The following is a 25,748-nucleotide window of genomic DNA, read 5'->3' as shown; positions in this document are numbered from 1 at the left end:
AGCTATTTTAAAGCCTGAAGATATTTTTTTAAATATGTCATTTTGGTGATCAAAGACGGGTTTTAAGGGATACATTTATTGACTACAGGGAGACTTTAATAGACACATATGAATATCTTTATCTGCAAGAGACTTAAGCAGATGATTTTTCTAAACTAACACAATACAAGACGGAGGCGTCAGCTAACATGGCATTAAAAAGTTACCATACCATCATCATTACCATCATACCACAAAAATACAACAAAACTCCAGGGTCCTTCAGAATTTCAGTCCAGATTAAGTGCCAGCCACTGTTCTAACCTCCTTATGTTCTCATAGCTTTTACGTTTTTAGAGAACGCGATAGATTCAAAATATATCTTCATATCAAGTTTAAATCTTAAAAAAAGGAGTTGTGGCATCAATCATTGATTCTAATGTGAGTGACGACACGCTGACCGTTCCAAGTTGGCGGGCGTGCCGACGTGTCTGAAGCGGTCGAATGCGGAGTTACGTACCTAAATAATGTTCGCGATTGCAAAGTCTGCAAACAAAATGACCCAAATCGTTTGCCGTAGACGAGCTAACGTGCGAGAATAGTTTTGAAAGTGATGCTTTTGTGAAAGCAGAGGATGTCAGAGCGAGTCAAAATGTTTGACTAAATATTTTATTAGGTCAACTCGGCCTAAACATTTCTTTGTATATAATAAAAGCACATTCAGCAAGTAAAGATGGAGCAAGGACTAGAGATGTCAGCAATGATTCCTGCACTGCAAGAACTAGCCAGGTAACATCACTGGCTGCTAATGGCGATAGATATTCTCTTGTTAAATACTCCGGACAGGTGTCCTCAACATAAATATTTAAAAATAAAGCTCATATAAAGCCTTTTATGTCTTTTCCAGTGCGAGTTCAGTTGAGTACAACCAGGCTGTGCAGAAACCACGTCAGATACTGTGTCAGTTCATTGACAGGATACTGACAGATGTTGATGTCGGTAAGTCAAAAGTCTTTTTTATGAGAACATGTTTTTCACGAGAAATGTTTTCTCACCTTCATGTTGTTTCAAAACATGCTAAATACATCTAAGGCAAATATCTGGTTGTTGACTTCACTTGGTTGAAGAATTATAGTGAAAACTGTTAATATGAAGCCCTCTAATATATTATGTGCTTAAAAGTATATATTACACATTGCATTAAATAAATATATGAAAACAAATATAGCATAAATTGAAAATAAGGCATTCCTTTCCTTGCCATTACTGATGAAGTTCTGTGTTATTTTCACATAAATGTTCTCCACAGTTTACAATGAATGGAGTCTGCTGATATCACTGTTTTGAACTGAACATCTAAAGATGGTAGATTACATCTAGTGTTAGTGTATCGTTCAAGTCTGTATTGTATAGCATAGTGAAATTTGGGACATAACAATATATATACAGTATATATATATTTTTTCTTATAGCTTTTAAGTTTTTAGAGAATGCAATAGATTCAAAATATATTTTAATTTCAAGTTTAAATCTTTAAAAAAAACAATATATATATATATATCATCATATATACCCATCATCATTTACTCAACTTCATGCCGTTACAAACTTGTATGACTTTCTGAAGAACACAAAAGAAGATTTTAAGGATTACAAATTTTGGTGACCATTCACTTCAATTGTATGGACAAACAAAAACAAAAACACTGAGACATTTCTCAGAATCTTCTTTTATGTTCTACTGCATACAAAAATCAGGTTTGGAATGACATGAGGGTGAGTACATAATGATATAATGTTTTATTTTTATGTGATTAAACTAGCCATTTAAAACAAGTTAACAGAATATTTAATCTTTTTGGAAATTTCTCTTCATCTCTTTCCACTGTCAGTTTTTAGTACAGTAATGTTTGAGGTGTTTACATAGTCTAATGTTTTATTTTTTTTATCTCTCTCACGTTTTAGTTGCTCTGGAGTTATGTAAGAAGACCAGTTTTGAGCCAGCATGTGTGATGCTGCTGGACTTTGTCCAGCACATTATTAAATCCTCCACATTAATGTTCATAAACCCAGCGTGTCTTTCTGATCAGTTTAAAAACTCAGAGAACAGCTGCACTGGTAAGTTGATATAGTTTACGTTATAGCTAAAGTTCTGCACAACTACATTTAGCTTAGATTGTCTGCTTTCCTTCTCCCTTCATAGATTTCAGTAAATGGATCATCAACCGTCTCTTGCGAATTGCTGCTTGCCCAGAATGTGAAGATCTTCACATGAAGATCTCGTCAGTCATCTGTTCCTTGCTTCACCTTTTCAGAGCCAAGGGTCCAGTCCTATTTGGGCTGTTTTCCACAGAGCTAATTTGTTTAATGCAAGATCTAGTGCATACGAATTTCATGGTCAGACCGTCTCCTCAATGGCCAGTGGTGGTGGAACGCTTCTCCATCAGGTCTGCAGAGTCTGCTGTTTACCTGACCCCTACCATCCTTCAGCTGTCCTCATGTGCCTCAGCTCAGATGCTGTTAGTAACTTCATTAACAGTGCTGACGGATATTTTGCAGGGCATTTTCTTCCCAAGAGAAGTGGGCATCATCTGGAACTCTACTTGCCTCATGCTGTCTAATGGGAGCCCGAGGCTCAAGGCAGTGTCTATGGTGCTTTTAACTCGCATTGTGACTCTAGGAGGTTTCCCTGAAGACCATTCACAGCCATTTTTCTCTGCTTATTTGCATCTCCTGGACTCATTGCCTGCTTTTGAGGAGTCAGAGCTCAAGTCTTTTGGCAAGGATTTCCAGAAGCTCTCCCAATGTGTTTTCCTGACAGAGGAAGGCACTCACGGCAGGTTTGAGAGAGTTCATCTGAACATGCTGATGGAGAGGCTTAAGAAACTGGTGGTTGGTGGGGCACTTGAGCAGTTGAAGGTAATGGAGGTGAAAGCTACACTTTGCGAAGTCTTCTGCTTTGTCCTCAACTTTGTTCCTCCCGGATACGAGTGTGCAGTGCAGATCCGGAAGGAGAGAGTTGCAGCCATTTGCAAAGCTCTTATTAAGACCATTGGAACCCTGGACCAGGAGGAGGTAAAGGTTCAAAGGAAAAATTCATCCAAAAAAGACACATATTTTTCTATTTTCTGTCAAACACAAAAAAAAGAAGTCTAGCAAAAGGTCCAGTCTGCTCTTTTCCATACAATCAAAATGAATGGTGACATGACATGTCAAGCTTCAAAAATGACAAAAACAAGATAAAAGCAACACAGTCACAGTGGTTCGGACATCTTTTGCTCTATATCCAAAGTGTTCTGAAGCAATGTTGGGAAAAGGAATGGACATTCCTAACATTTGAAGGAATGGTTCACCCAAAAATTAAAATTCTGTCATCAATTACGCACCTTCATGTTGTTCCAATCACATAAGACTTTGGTAAACACAAGAATTTGTTAAACACGGATGCTCAATCATGCTTGCGTGACACGTGAGAACAAACCTCATTGGTTCTCGTGCGTCAAGCAAGCACTTTTGAGCTTCCATTTGCTATATTTGATGTACTTTACGAATGTGTGTTGATCAGTGTTATATATGAATAAAGCCTAAATTACATCTGTTCATCATATAAACTGATCATGCCTATTCAGAAGACCTGGATTTAACAACTCGATTGACCACTGGATTACTTTTACTGTCTCTTTATGAATGTTTTGAATTGTCAAAGTTTTAGTGAAATTAACTTTCAATGGAGGGACAGAAATCTCTCAGGTTTCATTAAAAATATCTTCTTTTGTGTTTCAAAGTCTTATGGGTTTTGGAATGACATGAAGGTGAGTAATTGATGACAGAATTTTCATTTTCTGGGTGAACTATCCTTTTAAATTGTTGATAGTTTAAAATATTGCCATACGTTAGCTCAAATCTCATTCTCACATATACATTATGTAGTTTGAAGTCTTAAAGTGGTGATGTATTGCAGAGAGTAACATATTTTCTGTTAAAAACTAGCAAAGTGTGGAAGGCTACCTGTACGCTGCACTCAAGACAGATGCCATTGCTGCAGTGCAGGATATGCAGGCTGCTGTTTCTGACCCTGCTGATCCTCGTATGTATGAAGAGGAGGTTCCAGCCAAACGACCAAACCTCTCTCTTCCAACACAACTAAGGAGCGAGGCCAAAACTAAGCCAGTGTACGCAATTCTCTGTCCCCACTCTCTGCTGTCTCTTCAGATAGACTTTGCTTCAGTCTCTCCTCTTACCATGTGTAAAGATGAGCCTAACGCATTAAGGTGATCTTGTCTGCCATCAGGCAAGTGGACATGAAGAGCAGTAGTGAGGTGTGGGCAGCCGTAGACAGCCGACTGGGCGAGTTATTGACTCAGATGAGGGACCACACAGTGAGCCAGTGCGTGAGCACCGTGCAGGGACTGACGGTCATCTTCCACCTGGCGGCGCTTTGCTCAAAGCACTGTCTGAATGGACCACAGAGGTACGGTTTTATTTAAGGCCTTTGTTGTGTTGCATGCTTATTAGTTCTCATTCTTAAATGCCTCTTCAGTGGCAGAGGAGAGAAGACATCAGAGACCTCAGATGGAGTCCAGCTCGTTTGGTTAAATCCTCGGATTTTGGTTCAGGTAGTCGAGAGCTGCCGCACCGTAATGGCGAACACCTCCAATGAGGGAGAGCTGGAGCATCTGGTGGAGGGCACTGTCAGGATCATTGATGCTGTCCTCTACCTTAGCAGTGAGTGTATTTTTTTGCAAAGGACCATTTCATTCAACTTGGTTATTTTTTCAGGATGGCCTAATATTAAAATTCTGGTCAAAACTGAAAATCCTAATATTATTTTCAAGTTATGGCTGGTAACCAATATAAAATACCATTTGTTATGAATTTAAAATATATCACTAAAATTAAATATACCACAAGTAAATGTAGGCATTATAACATTATAATGCACACAGTATGAAACTGGATATTTATTTTGAGATTGGCTAAAGATAACATTTAATAGTATTATTAAATTATTAGTGGTTTTGAAGAATCGGGTCGATACCAATAAATAAATAAAAAATCTCGAATTTTGGCCTATACCTGTTGTACATTACCCTTCAAACATTTGTACGTTGTTGATGTCGCTAAACAAGGACACATTAAATTGATCAAAAGTGACTGTAGAGACATTTAAAAGGTTACAAAATAATGTTTCAATAAATGCTTTTTTCACAAAATATTGAGCAGCTGTTTTCAACATTGATAATAGGAAATGTTTCTTGAGCAAATCAGCATATTAGGATGATTTCTGAAGGGTTACGTGACACTGAAAACTGGAGTAATGATGCTGAAAATACCGTTTTTCTATCACAGGAATAATTTACATTCAATTAAAAAGAATGGTTTTGTATTTTAATATAATAGTGCACAATATTACTGTTTTATTATATTTTTAATCAAATAAATGTAGCCTTGGTAAGCAAAAGAGACTTCTTTCAAAAACTTTTTAAAAAATCTGAACGGTAGTGTGTGGTACCAATGTTTTGTGCATCCCTAGTTATTTTACTAATTTATTCAGAAATTGCACAAATGTTTGATATTGTTTATGACCATAGATAGAGCATCCGATAGATATATTTAACAGCATGATGTCAGTCCATTTGAAATAATTTGATTTGTATTGTCTGTTTACAGCCAATAGTCAGGGTGACACAAGTTTTTACAGGAATGTTTGTGCTCTGCTGTCGATTCCGTGGGTGCTTGTGCATTCTTCACAAACGGTTTATCAGACAGCCTCTTTTTCTGCCAGTCTGATTACACTCTCCCAGAAACTTGCTCCTGCCTTCTGTAAGTATCTAATTCATTAACGTTCTGCAATATTTTATATACGCCCAAAAGGGAATTACTGTAGCTTTAATGTTAATGGTTAACCGTTTTTTTTTATATCTACAGTAGTTCCAAAATGCGTTTAATTCACTTTACATTCCTTATTCTTTTAACGCTTGTTCTTTTGTAATTTTGTCTGTAGCTGCACAAACTCGAGCGCACTGTGTGTTTCTGCTTGCTCTGATGTCAAAGAGCGTGTGCGGTGACTGGCGTTCGTCGGTTTATCGTTGGGCCCTGCAAAGCAAGATGGAAGCTGAGCGGGCCAGTGCCGTCAGAGGCTTCCCCCTTCTGCTGCACCACCTAGGAGTCAAATCCTACAGCCTCATCCACGAGGTCCTTCTGTACGTCACCCTCTAACAGTCAATCTGAAAATCATCCAATATTGGCACACATCAATTCAGGGTTCCCATGGTCATGGAAAACCTTGAAATATCAGTGAATTTTAAAAGTCATGGAAATATCTATAGCAAATATATTATTCTAGTCATTTTCAGTTCTAAAATGTTTAATCGATTAGAAATAACCTAAACAAAATTTTTTTTTAAATTATGAATGACCGAAAGATGGTTAAAAAGGGAGACTTTTTGCTTGAGATGTGAATAAATGTATGAATACATTGTGCTCGTAAATGGCTGTTGTGATATAATGAGTGGCAGCTTGGACCCAGAAATGGTATTCCTTACATCACAACTTAAACTTAAAATGTAGGGCAGGATTTGATTTCATCCGTCGGGAATTGATTGGATCGTAGGAAGCAAACTAAATGGAGGCAGATCTGAATGCCAGTGTGCAGTCAGTTGTGGAGGATATGTAGTCCCGCTCTCCGCCGAGACAAACATCATGATATGTCGATGCAAGGATCCAACGATTCTTTTAATTGCACATGAATTACATAAACACTGCAACATTCTGTAAAAAATAAGAAGTGTACATTTTTTTGATTTCATGGTGTCTTTAATACACGTTTGTTAATTTTTATTTATTTAAAACTTCATTTAGGAACAGACTCCAGGACAGCTCAACACAAGTTAAGACCGAGCTGGCCGGTATCACGGGTCAGCTGGCCTGCTGTTTGTCTGAGAGCTCAGAACTGCAGTTCCCTCAGGAGACAATGCCTTCCCATGAGCTCCTCTGTGCTGGCCTCAGCATTTCAGACTCCCATCCCTCACAGATCTCCTCAATCGGAGCCTCTATCCTCACCCCGTTCCTTCTGCTGCTCAAGCCTGTGGAGGACGTGAAGGTGAAGCAAGGTTAGTCTGCTCTGCAACACTTCTGAATTATTTAACATGGAAAGGCTTTATCTATTTTAAAGGTGAAGTATGTAGTTTCTGTGACACTAGTGGCACCTATTGGAATTAAAAAATAAAGCATATTTGGCCAACACCCACTTTCGTGCATTGCTCCTCCCGCAACCATCACAAACACAGCTCTTACGAGTTCTTGTGAAGGCATGTCTCAACAAGTAATAGTAGGCTAATTTCAATAAAAGGTCCAACATATTAGGAATACTTTTAGCTGTGTTGCTATGTGTCAAGAGTAAGCAATTGAGTAGGCTAGTAACACTATCTAGAGCGAACGCAAGCATCTTGCTTATAATAAACCCATTCAATCAAAATCTTACATACTTCACTTTTAAACTGTCTTGAGGATTGAGTTATTAGTCTAAAGAATGTAAGTAGCTGAATTTGTTTAAATTAATTTACTAATTAATTTTTTCTTTGTTTTTGGTAGTATATACCTTTGGTTTTGCAGCCTGATGAGCATTAAACTATAATCTAAAGTATAAACATTATTCTATTTAACATTGTCTTTTGGAATGGCAGCTTTTATCAGGAATATACGGCACTTGTTCAAGCATGTGGATCTGGGTAACAGTGACCCTGATACGAAAGCTCTGGTTAGTGCATTGGTCAACCTCATTGAAGACCCTGACCAGGAAGTCCGCATAATGTTCGGCCAAAACATTAAGAGTCTTCTGGAGTTTTGGAATGGAAATGGCTTCCTGAAGGAGGTACAGATTTGAAAGTTCAAATTATTAGATGAACATGCTGTAATCATTATCACCTTGTTAATGTCATTCTTTTAGTCATTAAGCAGATGTTTTTATCCAAAGCGATTAATGAATGGATTATGATTTTGTGTCCAGCTTCTTGTGTCCAGGCTAAAAGAAGCTTACACCAATGCAAAGACCTCCAGAAACAATGATCTCAAAAACACGCTCATATTAACCACTGGAGAAATTGGGAGGTAGTGCAAAATGCTTCTTTTTGGTACCACTTTTAGTATTGATTCTTCCAGCTGTTAAAAGCTCGCAAATCATGTTTCTATAATGATTTTCGTGCTTATGGTGCTTCTCAGAGCTGCTGAAGGGAACCTGGTATCTTTTGCTCTGCTTCGCCTTCTGCACTGCCTGCTGTCCAAATCCAATCCCGTGTCGGTAGCAGCCTACACAGAGATCCAGGCTTTGGCCATCTGCAGAGACCTCAAACTGCAGTCCTTCTTCAACCAGTACAGGAACCCAATTTGCCAGGTCAGCATGCCTTTGTGTTACTGTGATGATAAAGTATTTTCTTAATTGCTTTGCTTTTATGGTGTGTTTTATATAGTTTGCCATCAATGTGAGCACCACCATATGCTGTTTATCACAAAGCTTTACATTTGTTTGTTAGAAATGGAGAACAGTGTTTGGTTTGCTTCAAACAAACATGTAATTTGTTTGTAGAATATGTAATATTCCTCTCTTTTGTTTTTATGCAGTTCTTGGTGGAGTCTTTGCACTCCCGACATGTGACGGCTCTGCGCTGCACTCCAGATCAGAGCAGCGAGGCTCTGCAGGAGGAGGCGGCCCATCAGAGAGAGCTGGCACTGGACATCCTGTCTCATGTGGCACATGTCTTTGATTTCCCTGACCTTAATCGTTTCCTCAATGTAAGTTTAACATCTTAATACCGGATTTGGCAAGATCAGCCCCTGATGTAACAGAAAAGCCTGAAATTTGGCCGAGACTGGGAAAACTTTTTGAAACCAACAAGAGCAAAATTTAGAGCAGTGATGGATTGCTTTGATGAACATTGCTTATTTCACTGAAGAAATGAGCTTACTCTCTCTTTAATTCACAGCGGACACTACAGGTCCTTCTTCCCTTTTTGGCAGCCAAGGCCAGTCCTACTGCTTCTGCTCTGATCCGCACAATTGCCAAGCAGCTGAACGTCAACCGCAGGGAAATGCTTATCAATAACTTCAAATACATATTCTCCCATCTTGTGTGTTCCTGTACCAAGGAGGAGCTGGAGAAAGCTTTCCACTACCTTAAGGTGAAATTTTCAGATAATGAAATTAGGAAATAAGCAGTGAGGAAAAGAGGAATGGTATCATAAAAGTATATATATTTTTTTACATTTCTGTATTATACCTCGACTTGATATTACATTTATTTTTTTCTTATTCATTAACTTTTATTTTTATTTTTATTTTTGCACAGAATGAGACAGAAATTGAATTGGGCAGTCTGCTCAGACAGGATTTCCAGGGTCTTCACAATGAGCTGCTCCTGCGTCTAGGAGAACACTACCAGCAGGTCTTTAATGGACTTGCTATTTTAGCTTCTTTCGCCTCTAGTGACGACCCATACCAGGGCCCAAGAGAAATCACCACCCCAGGATGCATGGTACTACTGCTCTAATAATAATATTCAGCAGTTTAAGGCCCTTGGGTGTCTAGCACGTCGTTCATAAACTGATTCATGCGCCTTTTGTTGTACAGAATTGGATGCATTGGAGTTTGTTGTCAGCTTTCTATTGTAGTCATTGTTCTGTAAATAATGCTATCTGTCACTGTATGTCTGTGTAGGCCGATTATCTGCAGCCCAAGCTCCTTGGCATCCTGGCTTTCTTCAACATGCAGCTGCTTAGCTCTAGCGCTGGAGAGAAGGAGAAAAAGAAAATGGTAGGTGTTCGATACGTTTCAACAAACTTTAAAGCTGTTTTGTCTGGTTTCAATGCTAAATGCGGACTTTCAGTAGCGAAATGCTGCAGTAGAGAAAACGTGACACATCAACCTCATAACTGATCTGTGACTCATCAGAATATAAGTAAAGGGATCATGAATTGTGAAATAAAATTTTCCTTGATCATTAGGTAATTTTACTATAAAAATATCCTGCATGTTTCAGAACTCAAAACTTCCTTGTTTGTCCAAAAACTGCTTTTATTGAAACCAAGCTCCCAAATGTTTGGTTTCGGATTTTGTCTCAGTATGAGGTCATAGTTCGACGAAAAACCGCCTCTGCAGAAGATCAACGTCTACTTCTATATCATCGCCTCTTTAGCCCCACCCACCAATTTGCGCATGTAGTGTAGTAGTAAATACGAGACAGACGCAAACACAGGATTACTCCAGCAACAAAAGCGATTGAGATTTCTCTGAGGATTACAAGACGTTTTGCAGTGCCAAGTTGTGGAATCCTGTCCTTGTGTTCCTAAACATTAAAAAGTGTGGATGAACTTTACTTTTAATGAAGTTCCAATCAGACCGCATCAGTAAGACACTATTTGTTTGTTTGTAATAGAGATAGCAAGATAGTTCTATCCCCATTATGTCAGTATATTTATGACCTTTTTTCCTCTCAGGCTCTGAACAGTTTAATGGCCCTGATGCAGCTGATGGGTCCAAAGCACATCAGCTCAGTCCGAGTGAAGATGATGACCACACTGAGAACTGGCCTGAGGTACAAGGACGACTTCCCAGAGCTCTGCTGCAGGTGTGTTTCTCGTTTGGATTGGTCTGAGGCAGGATGCCTGGTTTGCATTTTTATTTTAACAACGGTTAAGCTCAACACAAACCATCTGTATCTAATATGCAATCAGTTTAGAGGATGAAATCGTAATTGCACTTTGCTCAAAAAATAACAAGGATATGGGCTTTATTGTTATCTTGCTGGTTTACAGGACGTGGGATTGTTTCGTGCGCTGTCTTGACCCGTCTTATCTGGGTCCGCTTCTGAGTCATGTAATCGTCGCTCTGTTACCTCTCATCTCCATCCAGCCTAAAGAGACAGCGGTGATCATGCACTACCTCATAGTGGAGAACAGGTGTGTGTTGTTCCTGCTTTCTCTTGTTTTGTTGAAGGCTAGATTTGGTTTTATTTCTCTAATGGTTTTTGGATGATTTTTTAATAATTTTATAGATTAAAAAGTCGTTTTTTATAGATTAAACAGCAATGTTGATTATTAATGTGCCGACAACATACTTATTAAAGGTAAAGTGTTTACTTTTTGCAGCACTAGCGTCACCAAATGGAATTTCAAAAATGATTTTCAATCAGATTTCCTAAACATTCTGTAAAACCTAACAAATGTTTAATAACTAATACTAAAAACTAATACTTTTAAGTTGACTATACTTATTGTAGAACAGTTTGTTGAACTTAATTGTAAACATTTAGTAATCTGTACTAGTCTTTGTTACCCAGAAAAGTTAAAGGGATAGTTAAGCCAAAAATGAGAATTCTGTCATCATATACCCACTCTCAAATTGTTCCAAACCTGTATGAACTTCTTACTTCTGATGAACACAAAAGAAGATGTTTTGAAGAATGTCGGTAACCAAACAGTTGATGGACCCCATTGACTTCCATAGTAAATTACTATACAAGTCAATGGGGCCTATCAACTGTTTGGTTACTGACATCATCTTCTTTTACAAACATAAATGATCTATGTCAAAAATAATAAAGTACTTGCAATTTTTAAGTAAATTGGTTTCCTCAGGTTTTCTAAGTGACGTCAACTACTTACTGCAATTTACAGATCTCCCCTCCTCCTTCATTGGTCGGACATACAGATAGTCCCGTCTCAAACTCACACTATTGGCCAAATTTGTTAGCTTGTTATAGTTTTCTCTGCATATTAGATTCGAGCCATTATTTTAACATTGAAAAATTACGCTATAACACTAAAAGTGTAATTCTAATGAATTTGTATTTTGTTTTTTGGGTAAAATCCTTTCTTCACAATCTTTTCATCTCAGGGAGGAAGTACAAGACTTTCTTCATGAAATCTACTTCCTTCCTGACCATCCAGAACTGAAAAACATTCACAAGGTCCTTCAAGATTACCGTAAGGTACAACCTAAACAAACCAATCACATCAAAGTATACATAACGTCGTGCTACACGTTGTGACTTGATTTCAATCAAATGAAATTATTTCTACAATGATGGTTGTGATGCACTATTCTTCAACAACAGCAAACCTCAAAGAGCACCGACATGCAGACAGCACTGCAGCTCTCCATGCGGGCGATCCAGCATGAGAATGTTGATGTACGCATCCATGCGCTCACCAGTCTGAAGGAGATGATGTACAAGAACCAGGTCAGACTTACTCTTAAGAAATTAGAGAGCTTTGCCAGCTTGGATGCAAAGACATCAAAATGCCATGCATCTTATTACCTGTAAACCATATCAGCATGGCTTACTCATTGCAGTTAGTAAAATGATAATATTTTGTGTAAGTACAGTATAAGAGTCTGTACATCAATAATTATTCACTAGATTCAGTATTATATAAATGCAACATAAAGTATGTAAATACAATATGGGATTGTAAACAGAAACCAGGCTTCAAATGCAATTGGGGCCTGAAAGGATGAAGACCCCTGATCTACATATATTTTTTGTTCTACAGGATGCTCTATTAAAACATGTCTTGGACAGTGAGATGGTAGAGCCGGTGATCTCTCAGTTAGTGACGGTGTTGCTCCGGGGCTGCCAGGACGTCAACCCTGAAGTCAGGCTTTTGTGTGGGGAATGCCTGGGGGAGTTAGGAGCCATTGATCCTGGTCGGCTTGACTTTTCACCTGCTGACACTCAGGGAACTGGATCAACATTTGTGGTAAGACATTCCTCTTTTGTTGCTACGTATATGTATCAAGCAGAATCTTGAAGATCATGTTTTAAGTGTGTATTTTATGTATTCTATGTATTGCATTTGCATTGTATTGCATTTTATGTATTCCAAGTGTTATGCACAGAATAAAGAGAGTGTCTTTATGCTTTTTAGAGTGGGATAGATGATCCAAATTTTGCCTATGAACTACTGACAGAGCTGACCAGAGCCTTTCTGGCCTATGCAGATGATGTGAGAGCTCAGGATGCTGCGGCGTACGCCATGCAGGTATAGGCCAAAGATATTGTCCCTTGGGACTTTGATATTGTCCCTTTATGGTGTTAATCACATCACCAAATACTTAAATACCTTATACTTTTGCCCCGTTTCACAGACAAGTCTTAAGCCTTGTCCCAGACTAAAATTCATTATTGAGCTGTTTTAACTGAAAAACACTTGCACTGACATAATATGTAATGTGCATTTTTAAGGCACGTTTATAAAAGCCATTTAAGTGTCCTAATTGAACTAAGGCCTAATCCTGGGTTTACGAAACCTTGCCTAAGACTTTATATATTTTGTTTACACTTAAACTTTTTTATATTTTAGTCTGGACTAAAACATACCCTAGATATTGATTGAACATGATTTGATTCTTTATTATTGTTCTTCTTTATAGATCTTTTGCCCTTTAATCTGTTTGAAAAATTTGTTTACTTTATACATGTTTTATGGCAATTACATTTTCAGAGTTATTTTTGTCATAAGAAAAAAGGATATAAACCTGTTAAGAGGACAACACTTACATTTTGTACCTTAATTCAATACTGTGAATTAAATCAACACAGTAGTCGATTGTCGAACTAATATTCACACGCGTGAACTCGACAATCGACTACTGTGGACTTCGACCGAAAACAGGAAGTAAATACAGGTATGTGCGCTGGCTGAATTAACATCACTTTTATTCATATCTTTCACATCTACTGCAGTCAGATTCACCGTGTTCACTCTGAAGGAATTACTCACATGGCTGGTGCACTTGTAATAACACATCAAGGATGTTAAGAGGCTAAAAGCAGGTTTAAAACTTGCCCCATTTAAGTCAACAGGGTGCAAATTTTAAAAAGAGGATAACACGGTGTAGGCAACACCGATTTTTGTCGTTGTTCTCTGTACTGACAGCACTCCAAATTTACACAAAAATGAGCTCAATGTTAAAATTGACCGGAGTTCTCCTTTAATTCAATACTGTGCCAAAAGCTTGAACAATTATTGTGATAGTATCCTAAACTTCTGTTTCAGGAGCTGCTATCATTATTTGAATGTCGGGAGAGCAGGACTGATTCACCAGGTCGCCGTCTATGGAGAAGATTCCCTGAGCAGGTTCAGGAAATCCTGGAGCCACATCTCAATACCAGGTTGGACATGATCATTTTGCATGACCTGTTGTCAGCTGCTTTTATTACCTGTATCCAGTGTGCATAAAACTGACTTGTTTTAATCATCTGAAGGTATAAGAGCTCTCAGAAGGTGGTGAACTGGTCGAAGTTGAAAAAGCCAATATATCTCAGCAGCCGTGGAAGCAAATTCTCTGACTGGTCTGCAACCTGGGCAGGATATCTCATCAGTAAAGTAAGTTCACGTCTACTTGTTTTCCTGTGCTACCAAACCTCACATATATGTAAAAGGCTAATTCTCCCTCATCTTTTCATGTGTTTTAGGTTAGACATGAGCTTGCTGGCAAAGTGTTCAACTGCTGTAGTTTCATCATAAAGCATGATTACAAAGTGACCATCTACCTGCTGCCCCACATTTTGGTCTATGTGCTGATTGGATGCACTCAGGAGGAGCAGCGAGAGGTACAAATTCAAACCCTGTAGAAAAGGACATGCTATTGATTTTTTTGATAGGAAACGGTCCGTGTAGTTTTTCCTCTGTAAAGTTTAGTACTTTTGCTAGTGAAAAAGGCTCTAAATAGTGCTTCTGTTTGTGTCTTGTAGGTGAATGAAGAGATCATGGCTGTCCTGAAGGAGGGTGACCCACGGTTATTGCGACTGCAGGATAATGCCTCCAGTCTGAGTCAGCTCAGCACACAAACAGTCTTCTCCATGCTGGACCATCTCACTCAGTGGTCCCGCCACAAACTACAGAGCCTGAGTACCAACAAGAGGCCAGGAAAACATGGCAGAGAGCAGCCACAGGCAACAGGTGACTTACAAAACAAAGTTCTGATTTCAGTTCATAAAAGCTGATGGTCATTTTATTATTAACATCTTGACATTATTAGGATTGATAATAGGCCTTTTGTCTTTTTGTTCTTTTTATATCTTTATTTACAAATTCTCGTCAAACATTTTAAGTCGGCATCAATAGCATCTCAAAAATATACACCACTAATCTGAGTAAAATCAATACATTATTCCATTAATTATTTTCCTTATAAAATCTTGCAAACAAACTTTAAACAAGGAAACGGCAATCTTCAGTGTCACATGATCCTTCAGAAATCATTCTAATATGCTGATCTGCAGTTCAAGAAACATTTCTTATTATTATCAATGTTGAAAACACTTGTGCTGCCTAATAATTTTGTAGAAACTGTGATGCATTCTATTCAGGATTCTTTGAAGAATACAATGTTTAAAGCAACAGAATTTGTTTTGAAAAATATTTCTCATAGTTCTGATCAATTTAATGTGTCCTTGCTGAATAAAAGTATTATAAAAAGGGGTTCCTTAAATGTTTTAAATGTTTTTCATAATTGAAAAGTCAAGAGACATGTTGTCACCATATTTTGAGAATAACCCAGGCGAATTCTGTTGATCTGAAATGGTATAAAACAGTTTTAAACTTTGTTCATCCTGTAAAATCATATGCATTAATGTAAATAAAATGTTTTTGCTTTGCTTCTAGAAAGTAATTCTGACTCTTTCTTTGTCCTCTTAGGCCCTGAGAGTAGTGAGTATCAAAGCGTAGTAGCCTTCCTCAACAGCATTCCTCAGGATGTGCTGGCCAAGGCATCCTTCCGCTCCAGAGCCTACACACGGGCTGTCATGCACTTTGAGTCCTTCATCCGTGAGAAGAAGCAGAACATTCAGGACCATCTTTCATTCTTACAGGTCTTACCAGTCTACAGATTTTTGCACGAGTTGTAATGGTTGCTGGTTATGGTTAGGCTACTTACTAAAATAAATAACTGTAAAATATTGATATTGAGTCAAAATTACTTTATTATGTAAGAAAATAATTGACTGGTGAAGTGATGTGGAGACATGAAACTTGCACTAATGTTCAGAAGTTTGGGGTCAGTCAGATTTTTTAAAATGTTTTGTCTCTTAAGCTCACCAAGGCTGAATTTTTGCATTTATATCAAAACAGTAAAAACAGTAATCATGTATTCCAGAGTCATATAATGAAATGAATTGCAGTTCTTTAAAACTAAATGGGGTTAGAAAATATTCAGAGAGAGTTGAAAACCGTTTCATGCACATTAACCTCATTATTACATGTCAATAAATCAGATCAGTTCTTAAGCTGTCTGTTATAACCTGTCTTCTAGACTATGTATGCGGCCATGCACGAGCCAGATGGTGTGAGGGGTGTGAATGATCTGAGGAAGGAGGAGCCGTCGTTGAGAGAGCAGATCCTGGAGCATGAGAGCATTGGACTTCTGCGTGAATCCACTGCTTGCTACGACAGAGCCATCCAACTCGAGCCAGACCAGGTCAGCACCACACACACTCTTATTCTTATAAACACCTGGCAAATGTAGAGATGTGTGTGCTTTGGCAGGGCTTGATTCTTAGTAAAAAAAAAAAAAAAAAGGAACACATTACGAAACTTTTGGGGTGAAATCAATAATTATTTAAACATGGAAGTAATTATAGGCAGTGTTGGAAACTGGGTTTGCTCGGACTCGGACTGGGTTTGCTTGTTTGTTTTTTGTTAAATAATAAAAAAAAAAAAAGTTATATTTTTGTCAAATGCCCTTTCACACCAAAAGTGAAATGAATAAGCCTCAGGATGAAGGAAATGTCTGTACAGCCGGGCGGGGGCCATTGTGGATTGCAGAAGAATAGGACACAGGAGAAGAAAGATCAACACTCTTACTTCAGCAATAAAAACAAAAACTAAACACAAATGTGATGTTTATCTAAAGTAATTTTTGCTTATTAGTATGGTTAAATTAGATCATGGAAGGTCAGCAGCAAACACATTGGTTAAAAAAGTGTGATTATTTAACATATTCAATTATTGGAGATTTGTGTAATAATCAGATTTTGCATTTCATTGTTTTTATTCATTTTAATGAATACTGATTCTGGTTTTGTGCATGTGAGATGAGTAAATCCATGCTCATATTTAGTCTAGAACTACAATAAGCATCATAGAATAGAATAGAATAGAATAGAATAGAATAGAATAGAATAGAATAGAATAGAATAGAATAGAATGAGGCATTTATATAGCGCTTTCATATGTACTACTGTACACCCAAAGCGCTTTACAATCATATCAGGGGATCTCTCCTCAACCACCACCAGTGTGCAGCATCCACTTGGATGATGCGACGGCAGCCACAGTACAATGGCGCCAGTGCTCTCACCACACACCAGCTATAGGTGGAGAGGAGAGAGAGTGAGAGCCAATTCAATGTAAGGGGATTATTAGGAGGCCATGATTGGTAAGGGCCAATGGGTGGAATGTGGCCAGGACACCGGGGTTACACCCATACTCTTTACGAGAAATGCCATGGGATTTTTAATGACCACAGAGAGTCAGGACCTCGGTTTTACGTCTCATCCGAAAGACGGATCATGTTTACATCATCATGTTTACACAGCGCACACAACTCCTCTGTGCTTACTCACTATTTGGGGACAGGAGAGGTGTCAGTCAATACATGGGAAAACAAAGTAACTTATTTGAGTTACTTATTTGAGAAGTAACTCAGATATTTTGTAGTAAATTTTAAAAAGTAATGTGTTACTTTGCTAGTTACTAGAAAAAACTAATCTGATTATGTAACTCACGTTACTTGTAATGCGTTACCCCCAAAACTGTCGATAGGCATACTTTAAACCCTGTCCATATACAGTATATATACACACACACAAGAATTATTGTGCCAGAAAGAACTAGTAAAATATATTTATTGAACAATATGTGTATTAAATTATCTTCTTTGTCTTTACTTTCTTATTTTTTTGTATTTTTGTAACTGATACATTTCCCTCTCACTTTCTTATCTTTGTATGCAGCTCGTCCATTATCATGGGGTAATGAACTCTATGTTGGGCCTTGGTCAACTCTCCACAGTAATAACCCAGGTCAATGGAGTTCTTGCAAGCAGGTAGGCGTACTGATGTAAACTCAGTCCTCTGGGTGATTCAGTGACACTGTGGTTCACGCAACCCCAGGTTTTGTGTTTTTAAACTAACGTTATTTCCTTTACAAAGGCCACGTTGGAAATCCGATCTAAATGCTTACCGGGTCGAGGCAGCATGGAAACTGTCAAAGTGGGACTTGGTTGAGGACTATCTTGCCTCTGGTAAGTGATTTTGCTGTTTCTAGAACCATAGAAATGTTTGTCAGATTGAAGAAGCATTACTTTTTGTCATTTCTGTTTTATAGATTGTAAGTCCAGCACATGGGGTGTCAGACTTGGCCAAATGTTGCTGGCTGCCAAGAAGCAAGATTCAGAGGCATTGTATGAAAAGCTTAAAATATCCAGGAAAGAGCAGGTTGTCCCTTTATCAGCTGCCAGTTTTGAGTGTGGCACCTATCAGAGAGGATATGAGTACATAGTCAGGTAATCCGATGGTTGACAGTTTCAGAAAAAGAAAAACTTAACATTTACAATACAAATATAATGTGTTCAAATGCATTTTTGGTTCAAATGCAAGGTGTTGTGTCTTAGGCTGCACATGTTGTGTGAGTTGGAACATTCCTTCAGTGAGCTGCAGAAGGAAAGCACAGAAGCTGGAAGATCCAAGAAGCCTGAGCCCAAACTCAACTGGGACGCCCGCCTACTCATGACCCAAAACTCATTCAGAGCCAAGGAACCCATCCTGGCTCTGCGGAGAGCTCTTCTCAGTCTCAGCAAGGGGTATGAGCACATACTACTCATACTACATATTTCAGTGCAAAATGTTTCACTTCCCTTTCAGAAAGCCAAGTAATTAGCTCATTTCTGATAATGATGCTGAAAACTCAGCTTTGCTTTCACAGGAATAAATTACATTTTTAAATAAATACCGTCTTAGTGAGCATAAGAGACTTTTAAGAGATATAATTATCCCACACTTTTGACCAGTATTGTAGGTTTCAAAAGACATGACCATGAGTTTCTGGTGAACTATTTAGTTTGAGTGGATAAATATGAGATATAAGAGTGATGATGACGACTTCTTTGCAGGTCTTCGTGCGAGGAGCAGGTTGGCGAGTGCTGGCTGCAGAGCGCTCGTGTAGCCAGAAGAGCTGGCCATCACCAGACAGCCTTCAACGCCTTGCTCAATGCTGAGAACTCCCACCTCTCTGAACTCTTCATCGAGAAAGCCAAATGGCTCTGGTCTAAGGTTTAGCAGCTCAGCTTAATGTTGTTTTTGCCAATGAAGATCTGTTTGATGGGGGTCTTACTCCATCATTGAAATTGTAGTTATAAGGAAAGATGTTGTTGTTACAGGGTGATGTGCATCAGGCTCTGATAGTCCTGCAGAAAGGTGTGCAGCAGTGTTTTCCTGATGACCAGCCACTCACAGACCCCAAGAGAATCCAGATAAAAGGGAATGCAATGCTGCTGGTGGGCAGATACATGGAGGAGACGGCCAACTTCGAGAGCAATGCCATCATGAAAACCTATAAGGTATTTCAGTCAATCACATTCATGGACAAATGCAACAGAAATCAGATTAATCAGTCAATGTTTCTCTTTCATGCAGGATGTCACCCATCTTTTGCCAGAATGGGAGGATGGGAACTTCTACCTTGCCAAATACTACGACAAGGTTATGCCTATGGTCACTGACAACAAACTGGAAAGACAGGGCAACCTCATTCGTTATATTGTCACTTATTTTGGAAAGTAAGATGTTTTTTATTGGTAATCCTCCTATAGGGCTTCAAAATGTTTCAGTGTGTGAAAGTCAGATACAGTAATGCTGTGCTCTCTTCATAGAGCCCTGCAGTTTGGCAATCAGTATATCTATCAAGCCATGCCCAGAATGCTAACCTTATGGCTGGACTATGGAGCCAAAGTTTTTGAGTTCGAAAAAGGTAAAGCACAAAGATGACTGAGATGATACACTGTTTTGTTGCATCGATTCATATGCATTGATCTTATTAATATTTTAAAGCATTTGTGTTGGACAGTAATTGATTTAAAATGCAAAAAAAAATGAAAGAATTGCAATTTGGTAAAATATTTGGACTAACCCTAAACCACACCTTCATCCTAACCCTATAGTAATTACATGTAGTTAATTAATATTACTCAGTACTTAAATGTACATTGTTACACAGACACCTTAAAATAAAGTGTAACCCAATTTATATATATATTTTGTGTACAATATTACACAAATGAATAATAATAGTTACAATAATAATTAAACATTTTATTATTATTATTTTGTTTGTTTTTTGTCTACATACATTACAGAAAGTATTAAAAAAATTATGTTAAAGGAGTCATGACATTGATTTTTTTTTTTTTTACATGTTCCTTGAGGTTACCTTATAATGTCAATAAAGTTTTATGCACAAAAATAAAAACATATTACATGTGAGTTAGTGTTTTGAATATATTATCCATATAAAATCGTAATTTACAGACAAAGCATTATGAAATAATTTACTTAACAGTTTGTGATGCACTTATTGAGAGTTCTTTGCGAAATCTCTATTACACTGTGCCACGTTTACAAAACAAAATGCTCTGAACAAACATACAATCCTCTGACGCGATCCAGGACGCCATTAAAATAAACCATACACTTATTTCCGATGCTGGGATCCTTATGAAGTCTGTTCAGAGACGCAAATGAGCCTTTTAAACTAGATGCGTCAAAGCGAACGTTCTTTCACTCTTCCATTTGTCCTGTCGTCGGCAGACTCAAGTGCGTGGAGGATGTCAGAAACTGAATGCGCATCTGTATACTGTATGCAATGTATTCAGTGTCAGTGATTATAATGGGTTCTATTTGCTTTTGACGCGACGCTTACATTAAGTGTAGACAAATGTCAGCCGTTAAGCGACTGAATGCCAGTGGGCATCTATGGTGAGATGATGTATATCTGGAGGCAGTCATATGCATACATACTTGCCCATGTTACGCCACAGATCCCGCAATATCAAAATGAGCTGTTTTTGGAGCTTGATTAGATATATACTTTGTTTGTAATGAGGCCGTTTTAAGCTATGAAACTTGCATGATGTTTCAAAGACCTCTTAAAAGTCAAAAGATCAAGGCAAATTTGATTTCTCATGTCATGACCCCTTTAATGCATTTTTAAAAATACTGAATTATTGTATGCGTATTGATTCGAATTTGGTCACTGTGAGTTTGCAGTCCAATTCAAAATGCTTTTGAATCGAAATCGATTGACTATCAAACCAAATATTCACTGCTCTAATTAAAACAATCCTGCTTGCTCCATCTTTTTCAGCTGGCCGCTCTGACAGAGTCCAGATGCGGGCTGAACTTACTAAAATCAATTCCGTCATCAGCGAACACACTAGCAACCTCTTGCCTTACCAGTTCCTCACAGCTTTTTCACAGCTCATCTCCCGAATCTGCCACTCCAACAACGAGGTCTTCGCTGTGCTGATGGAGATTGTTGCCAAAGTCTTCTTAGCTTACCCACAACAAGCTATGTGGATGATGACTGCTGTGTCAAAGGTCAGACACCTCAGCCACATCTATATCCATAAATGTCTTTTTGCAGTATTAAGTGTTTATATGCTTTTTAAAATGTATTTTAGTCCTCCTATCCGACTCGAATGAACCGATGCAAGGAGATCTTGAAGAAGGCCATCAGTCTGAATAACTCATTTGGGAAATTTATCGGAGATGCCAACAGACTGACTGACAAACTGGTGGAGCTCGGCAATAAACCAGTAGGACAAGACTGTACCACTAGCGCAAAAATTATTTATTAGTATTTAATAACTTCCCCTTCAAAATTCATTTTTATAATCAATTGGTTCTTGAATTAGTCTTGCATATTATGGATGCTGTTATAAACTGTTTTTGTTTAATTGTGTAGGTGGATGGAAACAGCAGCACCCTCAGTATGAGTGTACACTTCAAAATGCTGAAGAAACTGGTGGAAGAGCCCACGTTCAGTCAGATCCTCATCCCCCTGCAGTCTGTCCTTATACCCACCCTGCCCTCTACTGGAGGAGCCAACCCCAAACACGATGCCTTTCCAGGGCACTGGGTCTACCTCGCCGGCTTCGATGACACCGTCAGTCCCACCTGTTTCACCATTGCCCAGTTTTTTGGGCACATGATGCATCACATTCACTCTCATTTTAAAAGATGAATTATTCATGATATCATTATACGTTTCATTTCAAAAAGGTGGAGATCTTGGCATCCTTGCAGAAGCCAAAAAAGATCTCGCTCAGAGGCTCGGATGGAAAGTTCTACACCATGATGTGCAAACCCAAAGACGACCTGAGGAAAGACTGCAGGCTGATGGAGTTCAACTGTCTCATTAATAAGGTAGTAGCGTTGTGCTGTTCACTAAATACCGCAATAATTAATAGCATTTTCCCGAGAACTTGCATAATAAAAATGCGCCGTTGTTTGTCAGTCTTTGAGGAAAGATGCAGAGTCTAGACGGAGGGATCTGCGCATTCGAACATACGCCGTCATCCCTCTGAATGAAGAGTGCGGCATTATAGAGTGGGTCAACAACACAGCGGGTTTACGCCACATCCTCACAAAGCTGTATAAAGAGAAAGGTGTGCTGATTTCATAGCTTCTACTGATACAGTGTATAATGGAATTGCATAATATAACTTGACAGTGATTTAACACTAATCCATAACTGATTGTAAATTTGTTACATTACTTCTTTTTTACATTTTGTTATTTAATATTGGTTACACTTTATTTTAAGGTGTCATTGTTACAGTGTAATTATATATTTAAGTACTGTGTAATATTATTTAACAACATATACTTACTATAAGGTTAGGGTAGGATTAGGTTGAGGGTTAGTTGCATGTAATTATGCATAATTTATTGTTATTACTATGGTAAGTACAGGTAACATTATGTAACACGGACACTGTAAAATAAAGTGTTACCTTAATATTTAATTACAACTTTGCACTTAATCACATTTAATATTTGTGGTCAGAAACTCACAGAAAGCTTGTCATTATCATAAAATAAACACTGTATCACTCAAGTGCTTTATTTTGGATAATGACCAGCTCACAGGACTTATTACATGGCTACTCGCCAAATAAATTAATATACAGTACAAAAGTTTGGGGTCAGTAAGATTTTTTTTAAAGAAATTAATACCTTTATTTAGGTATTACAAAAGGTTTCTATTTCAAAATAAATGCTGTTCTTCTGAACTTTCTATTTATTAAAGAATCCTGGAAATGTATCTTGTTTCTTGAGCAGAAAATCAGCTTATTAGAATGATTTCTGAAGGATCATGCTGAAAATTCAGCTTTGCCATCACAGGAATAAATGACATTTTAAAATATATGGAGAAAATATATTTCACAATATTACTATTTTTACTGTATCTTTGATCAAATAAATGTATCCTTGGTGAGCATAAAATACTTCTTTCTTAAAAAAAATACTGACCCCAATCTTTTGAACAGTATTGTACTGTATATGGACATGAAATATTGATTAACCAATCAGAATCAATTTTAGATGTGTAAAACATGCTGTTTTAAAAAGAGTTTATTCAGGCTGTCAGCGTCTCCATGGAGTAATTTTTGACACAGTTGAGTGAAAATGTATTTGTTCTTTTAAACAGGGATCTATGTCAGTGGGACGGAGCTGCGCAAGCTGCTTTTGCCAAAAACAGCTTCTTTTGAGGAGAAGCTGAAGCTGCACAAAGATGTGCTGTGTGCCAGACACCCACCGGTTTTTCATGAGTGGTTCCTACGGACATTTCCTGATCCCACCTCTTGGTATACATGACAGGCTTTTTTTTACTATTTACATTCATAATATCTTTGCACAGTAGTATGCTATTATTTTCTTAATATTATCTCTTAAAAGTGAGCTTAGGGTAATTCAGTAGAAATTCACCTACATGAACATCTTCACACATGGGACAAATGTGGCATTTCACAGGTACAACAGCAGGTCTGCTTACTGTCGCTCTACTGCGGTCATGTCTATGGTGGGCTATATTCTTGGGCTTGGCGATCGCCATGGAGAGAACATTTTGTTTGACTCTTTAACCGGCGAGTCCGTCCATGTGGATTTCAACTGCCTCTTCAACAAGGTTTGAGAGGAAGTCATTGCTGTATAATTTGATTGCTCCCTAATACTTGATACCTCTGGGTAACTAGAACAAATGTGTTGTGTGGTGCTTAAGGGGGAGACATTTGATGTTCCTGAGGTGGTTCCCTTCCGGCTCACTCAGAACATGGTTCATGCAATGGGGTCCATGGGCACAGAGGGTCTGTTCAGACAAGCCTGTGAAGTCACACTCAGACTCATGAGGGACCAGAGAGAGCCACTCATGAGGTGAACATCTCAGAACTGAAACTACCATTCAAAAGTTTAGGGTTTGCAATGTTTTGAAAGTGTCAAGGGTCAATAACCGTTTCTATATTTTAAAATGTCATTTATTCCTGTGATGTCAAAGCTGAATTTTCTTCTGAATGCTTCAGTGTCACATGATCCTTTAGAAATCACTCTAATATGTTAGAAACAAGAAACAGTTCTTGAATACTGAAGTAGAAATGCATGAATATCTTAAAAATAACATCTCTGAAACCAAATATCTATTCTATGTTGAGCATTTCGAATGTGCTTAACATTTCATACAGTATTTGTATTGCATAATTATCTCTTGTATATTCCTTATCAGTGTTTTAAAAACATTCCTGCATGATCCTTTGGTGGAGTGGAGCAAGCCTGTCAAGGGTTCCTCTAAGACACAAGTTAATGAATCTGGAGAGATCCTCAATGAGAAGGTACTTCATCAATTAGTTGCTTCAGCCTGAATGAGGATGCATATCTGTGACATACAGTATATCATATGTATTTTATATTCAACTAAGCAGGATTGAATTATATATAAACATAAGGCATAGTGGTTGGAATACACTTGCTTCGAGTGCTGTAAGTGCTTCATCTTTATGTGCAATTTGAGCTGTCGCGTTTCGATTAGATAGATTAAATAACAAGCTTAAGTAATAGTTGGAAATAAATATTTCATAATTTGATTTTGTTCCACACTAGGCTAAGACTCATGTTCTGGACATTGAGCAGCGTCTTCAGGGAGTGATCAAGAGCAGAAATAAAGTGATGGGCTTACCTCTGTCCATTGAGGGCCACGCACATTACCTCATTCAAGAAGCCACTGATGATAATCTCCTGTGCCTGATGTACCTTGGATGGGGTCCTTATCTGTGATGGACATTTGCACTTCAGTTTGAGACCAAAACTCAACATAAGCTTTCTGTTTAGGTTTATATATATATATTTTTTTCTGTGTTTTGATATATTTGTCACTGTTATTTTCAATGTTCCTCAATAGGTTAATTAAATTTCATTAATGTTTAAAGAAACATCTGTCATATGTGTTCTGTTTTTAAGGAATTTAGAGGTGAAATATGAGCACTAGTGCTGTACACTAACATTCAGCGTTTGTTTTTAGCACTGAACATGCACTTAAAATGCCTGCATGCAGATAAACAGGTTTTGATTAATATTCCCCTTTCAGCTGAGCTGGAGGCTTTATATTTCACAACGAGGCATGTTGTGAAAGCCTTTCAGTGATATTTGACTTTACACGGAG

The 25,748-nt window shown here is 38.0% G+C and overlaps 1 protein-coding gene across 1 annotated transcript; it reads left to right on the top strand.

Moving 5' to 3' along the window:
- Positions 1-552: 552 nt before the first annotated feature.
- On the top strand, positions 553-25,518 carry atr (ATR checkpoint kinase). Its single transcript, XM_084410211.1, has 47 exons — positions 553-768; positions 887-978; positions 1,945-2,097; positions 2,183-3,054; positions 3,970-4,151; positions 4,271-4,450; positions 4,520-4,704; positions 5,650-5,802; positions 5,984-6,182; positions 6,841-7,091; positions 7,665-7,852; positions 7,988-8,088; positions 8,200-8,371; positions 8,599-8,769; positions 8,961-9,155; positions 9,323-9,508; positions 9,691-9,786; positions 10,470-10,600; positions 10,788-10,931; positions 11,869-11,962; positions 12,089-12,214; positions 12,528-12,734; positions 12,903-13,016; positions 14,034-14,149; positions 14,243-14,363; positions 14,453-14,590; positions 14,732-14,939; positions 15,678-15,850; positions 16,291-16,455; positions 17,993-18,084; positions 18,191-18,282; positions 18,366-18,543; positions 18,652-18,840; positions 19,150-19,309; positions 19,417-19,596; positions 19,673-19,815; positions 19,909-20,006; positions 21,399-21,631; positions 21,715-21,849; positions 21,999-22,199; positions 22,316-22,459; positions 22,551-22,701; positions 23,748-23,904; positions 24,071-24,224; positions 24,318-24,469; positions 24,816-24,921; positions 25,190-25,518. The coding sequence occupies exons 1-47, from the start codon at positions 713-715 to the stop codon at positions 25,361-25,363; spliced, it is 7,908 nt and encodes a 2,635-aa protein (XP_084266337.1). The 5' UTR covers positions 553-712; the 3' UTR covers positions 25,364-25,518.
- Positions 25,519-25,748: the final 230 nt, after the last annotated feature.

Source organism: Rutilus rutilus (genome assembly GCF_951802725.1).
Source record: "Rutilus rutilus genome assembly, chromosome: 6".
Taxonomy (NCBI): Eukaryota; Metazoa; Chordata; class Actinopteri; order Cypriniformes; family Leuciscidae; genus Rutilus; species Rutilus rutilus.
The sequence above is the reverse complement of the archived record's forward strand: the minus strand, read 5'-3'. Positions and strand labels throughout refer to the sequence as shown.

What these genes read in the sequence shown, in the direction of transcription:
- atr (XM_084410211.1), top strand. Translation starts at nt 713, where the DNA reads ATGGAGCAAGGACTAGAGATGTCAGCAATGATTCCTGCACTGCAAGAA. An exon ending in CAGGATATCTCATCAGTAAA is followed by an intron (nt 14,364 to 14,452) that starts GTAAGTTCACGT and finishes CATGTGTTTTAG; the next exon opens with GTTAGACATGAGCTTGCTGG. An exon ending in CCAAATGGCTCTGGTCTAAG is followed by an intron (nt 19,310 to 19,416) that starts GTTTAGCAGCTC and finishes TTGTTGTTACAG; the next exon opens with GGTGATGTGCATCAGGCTCT.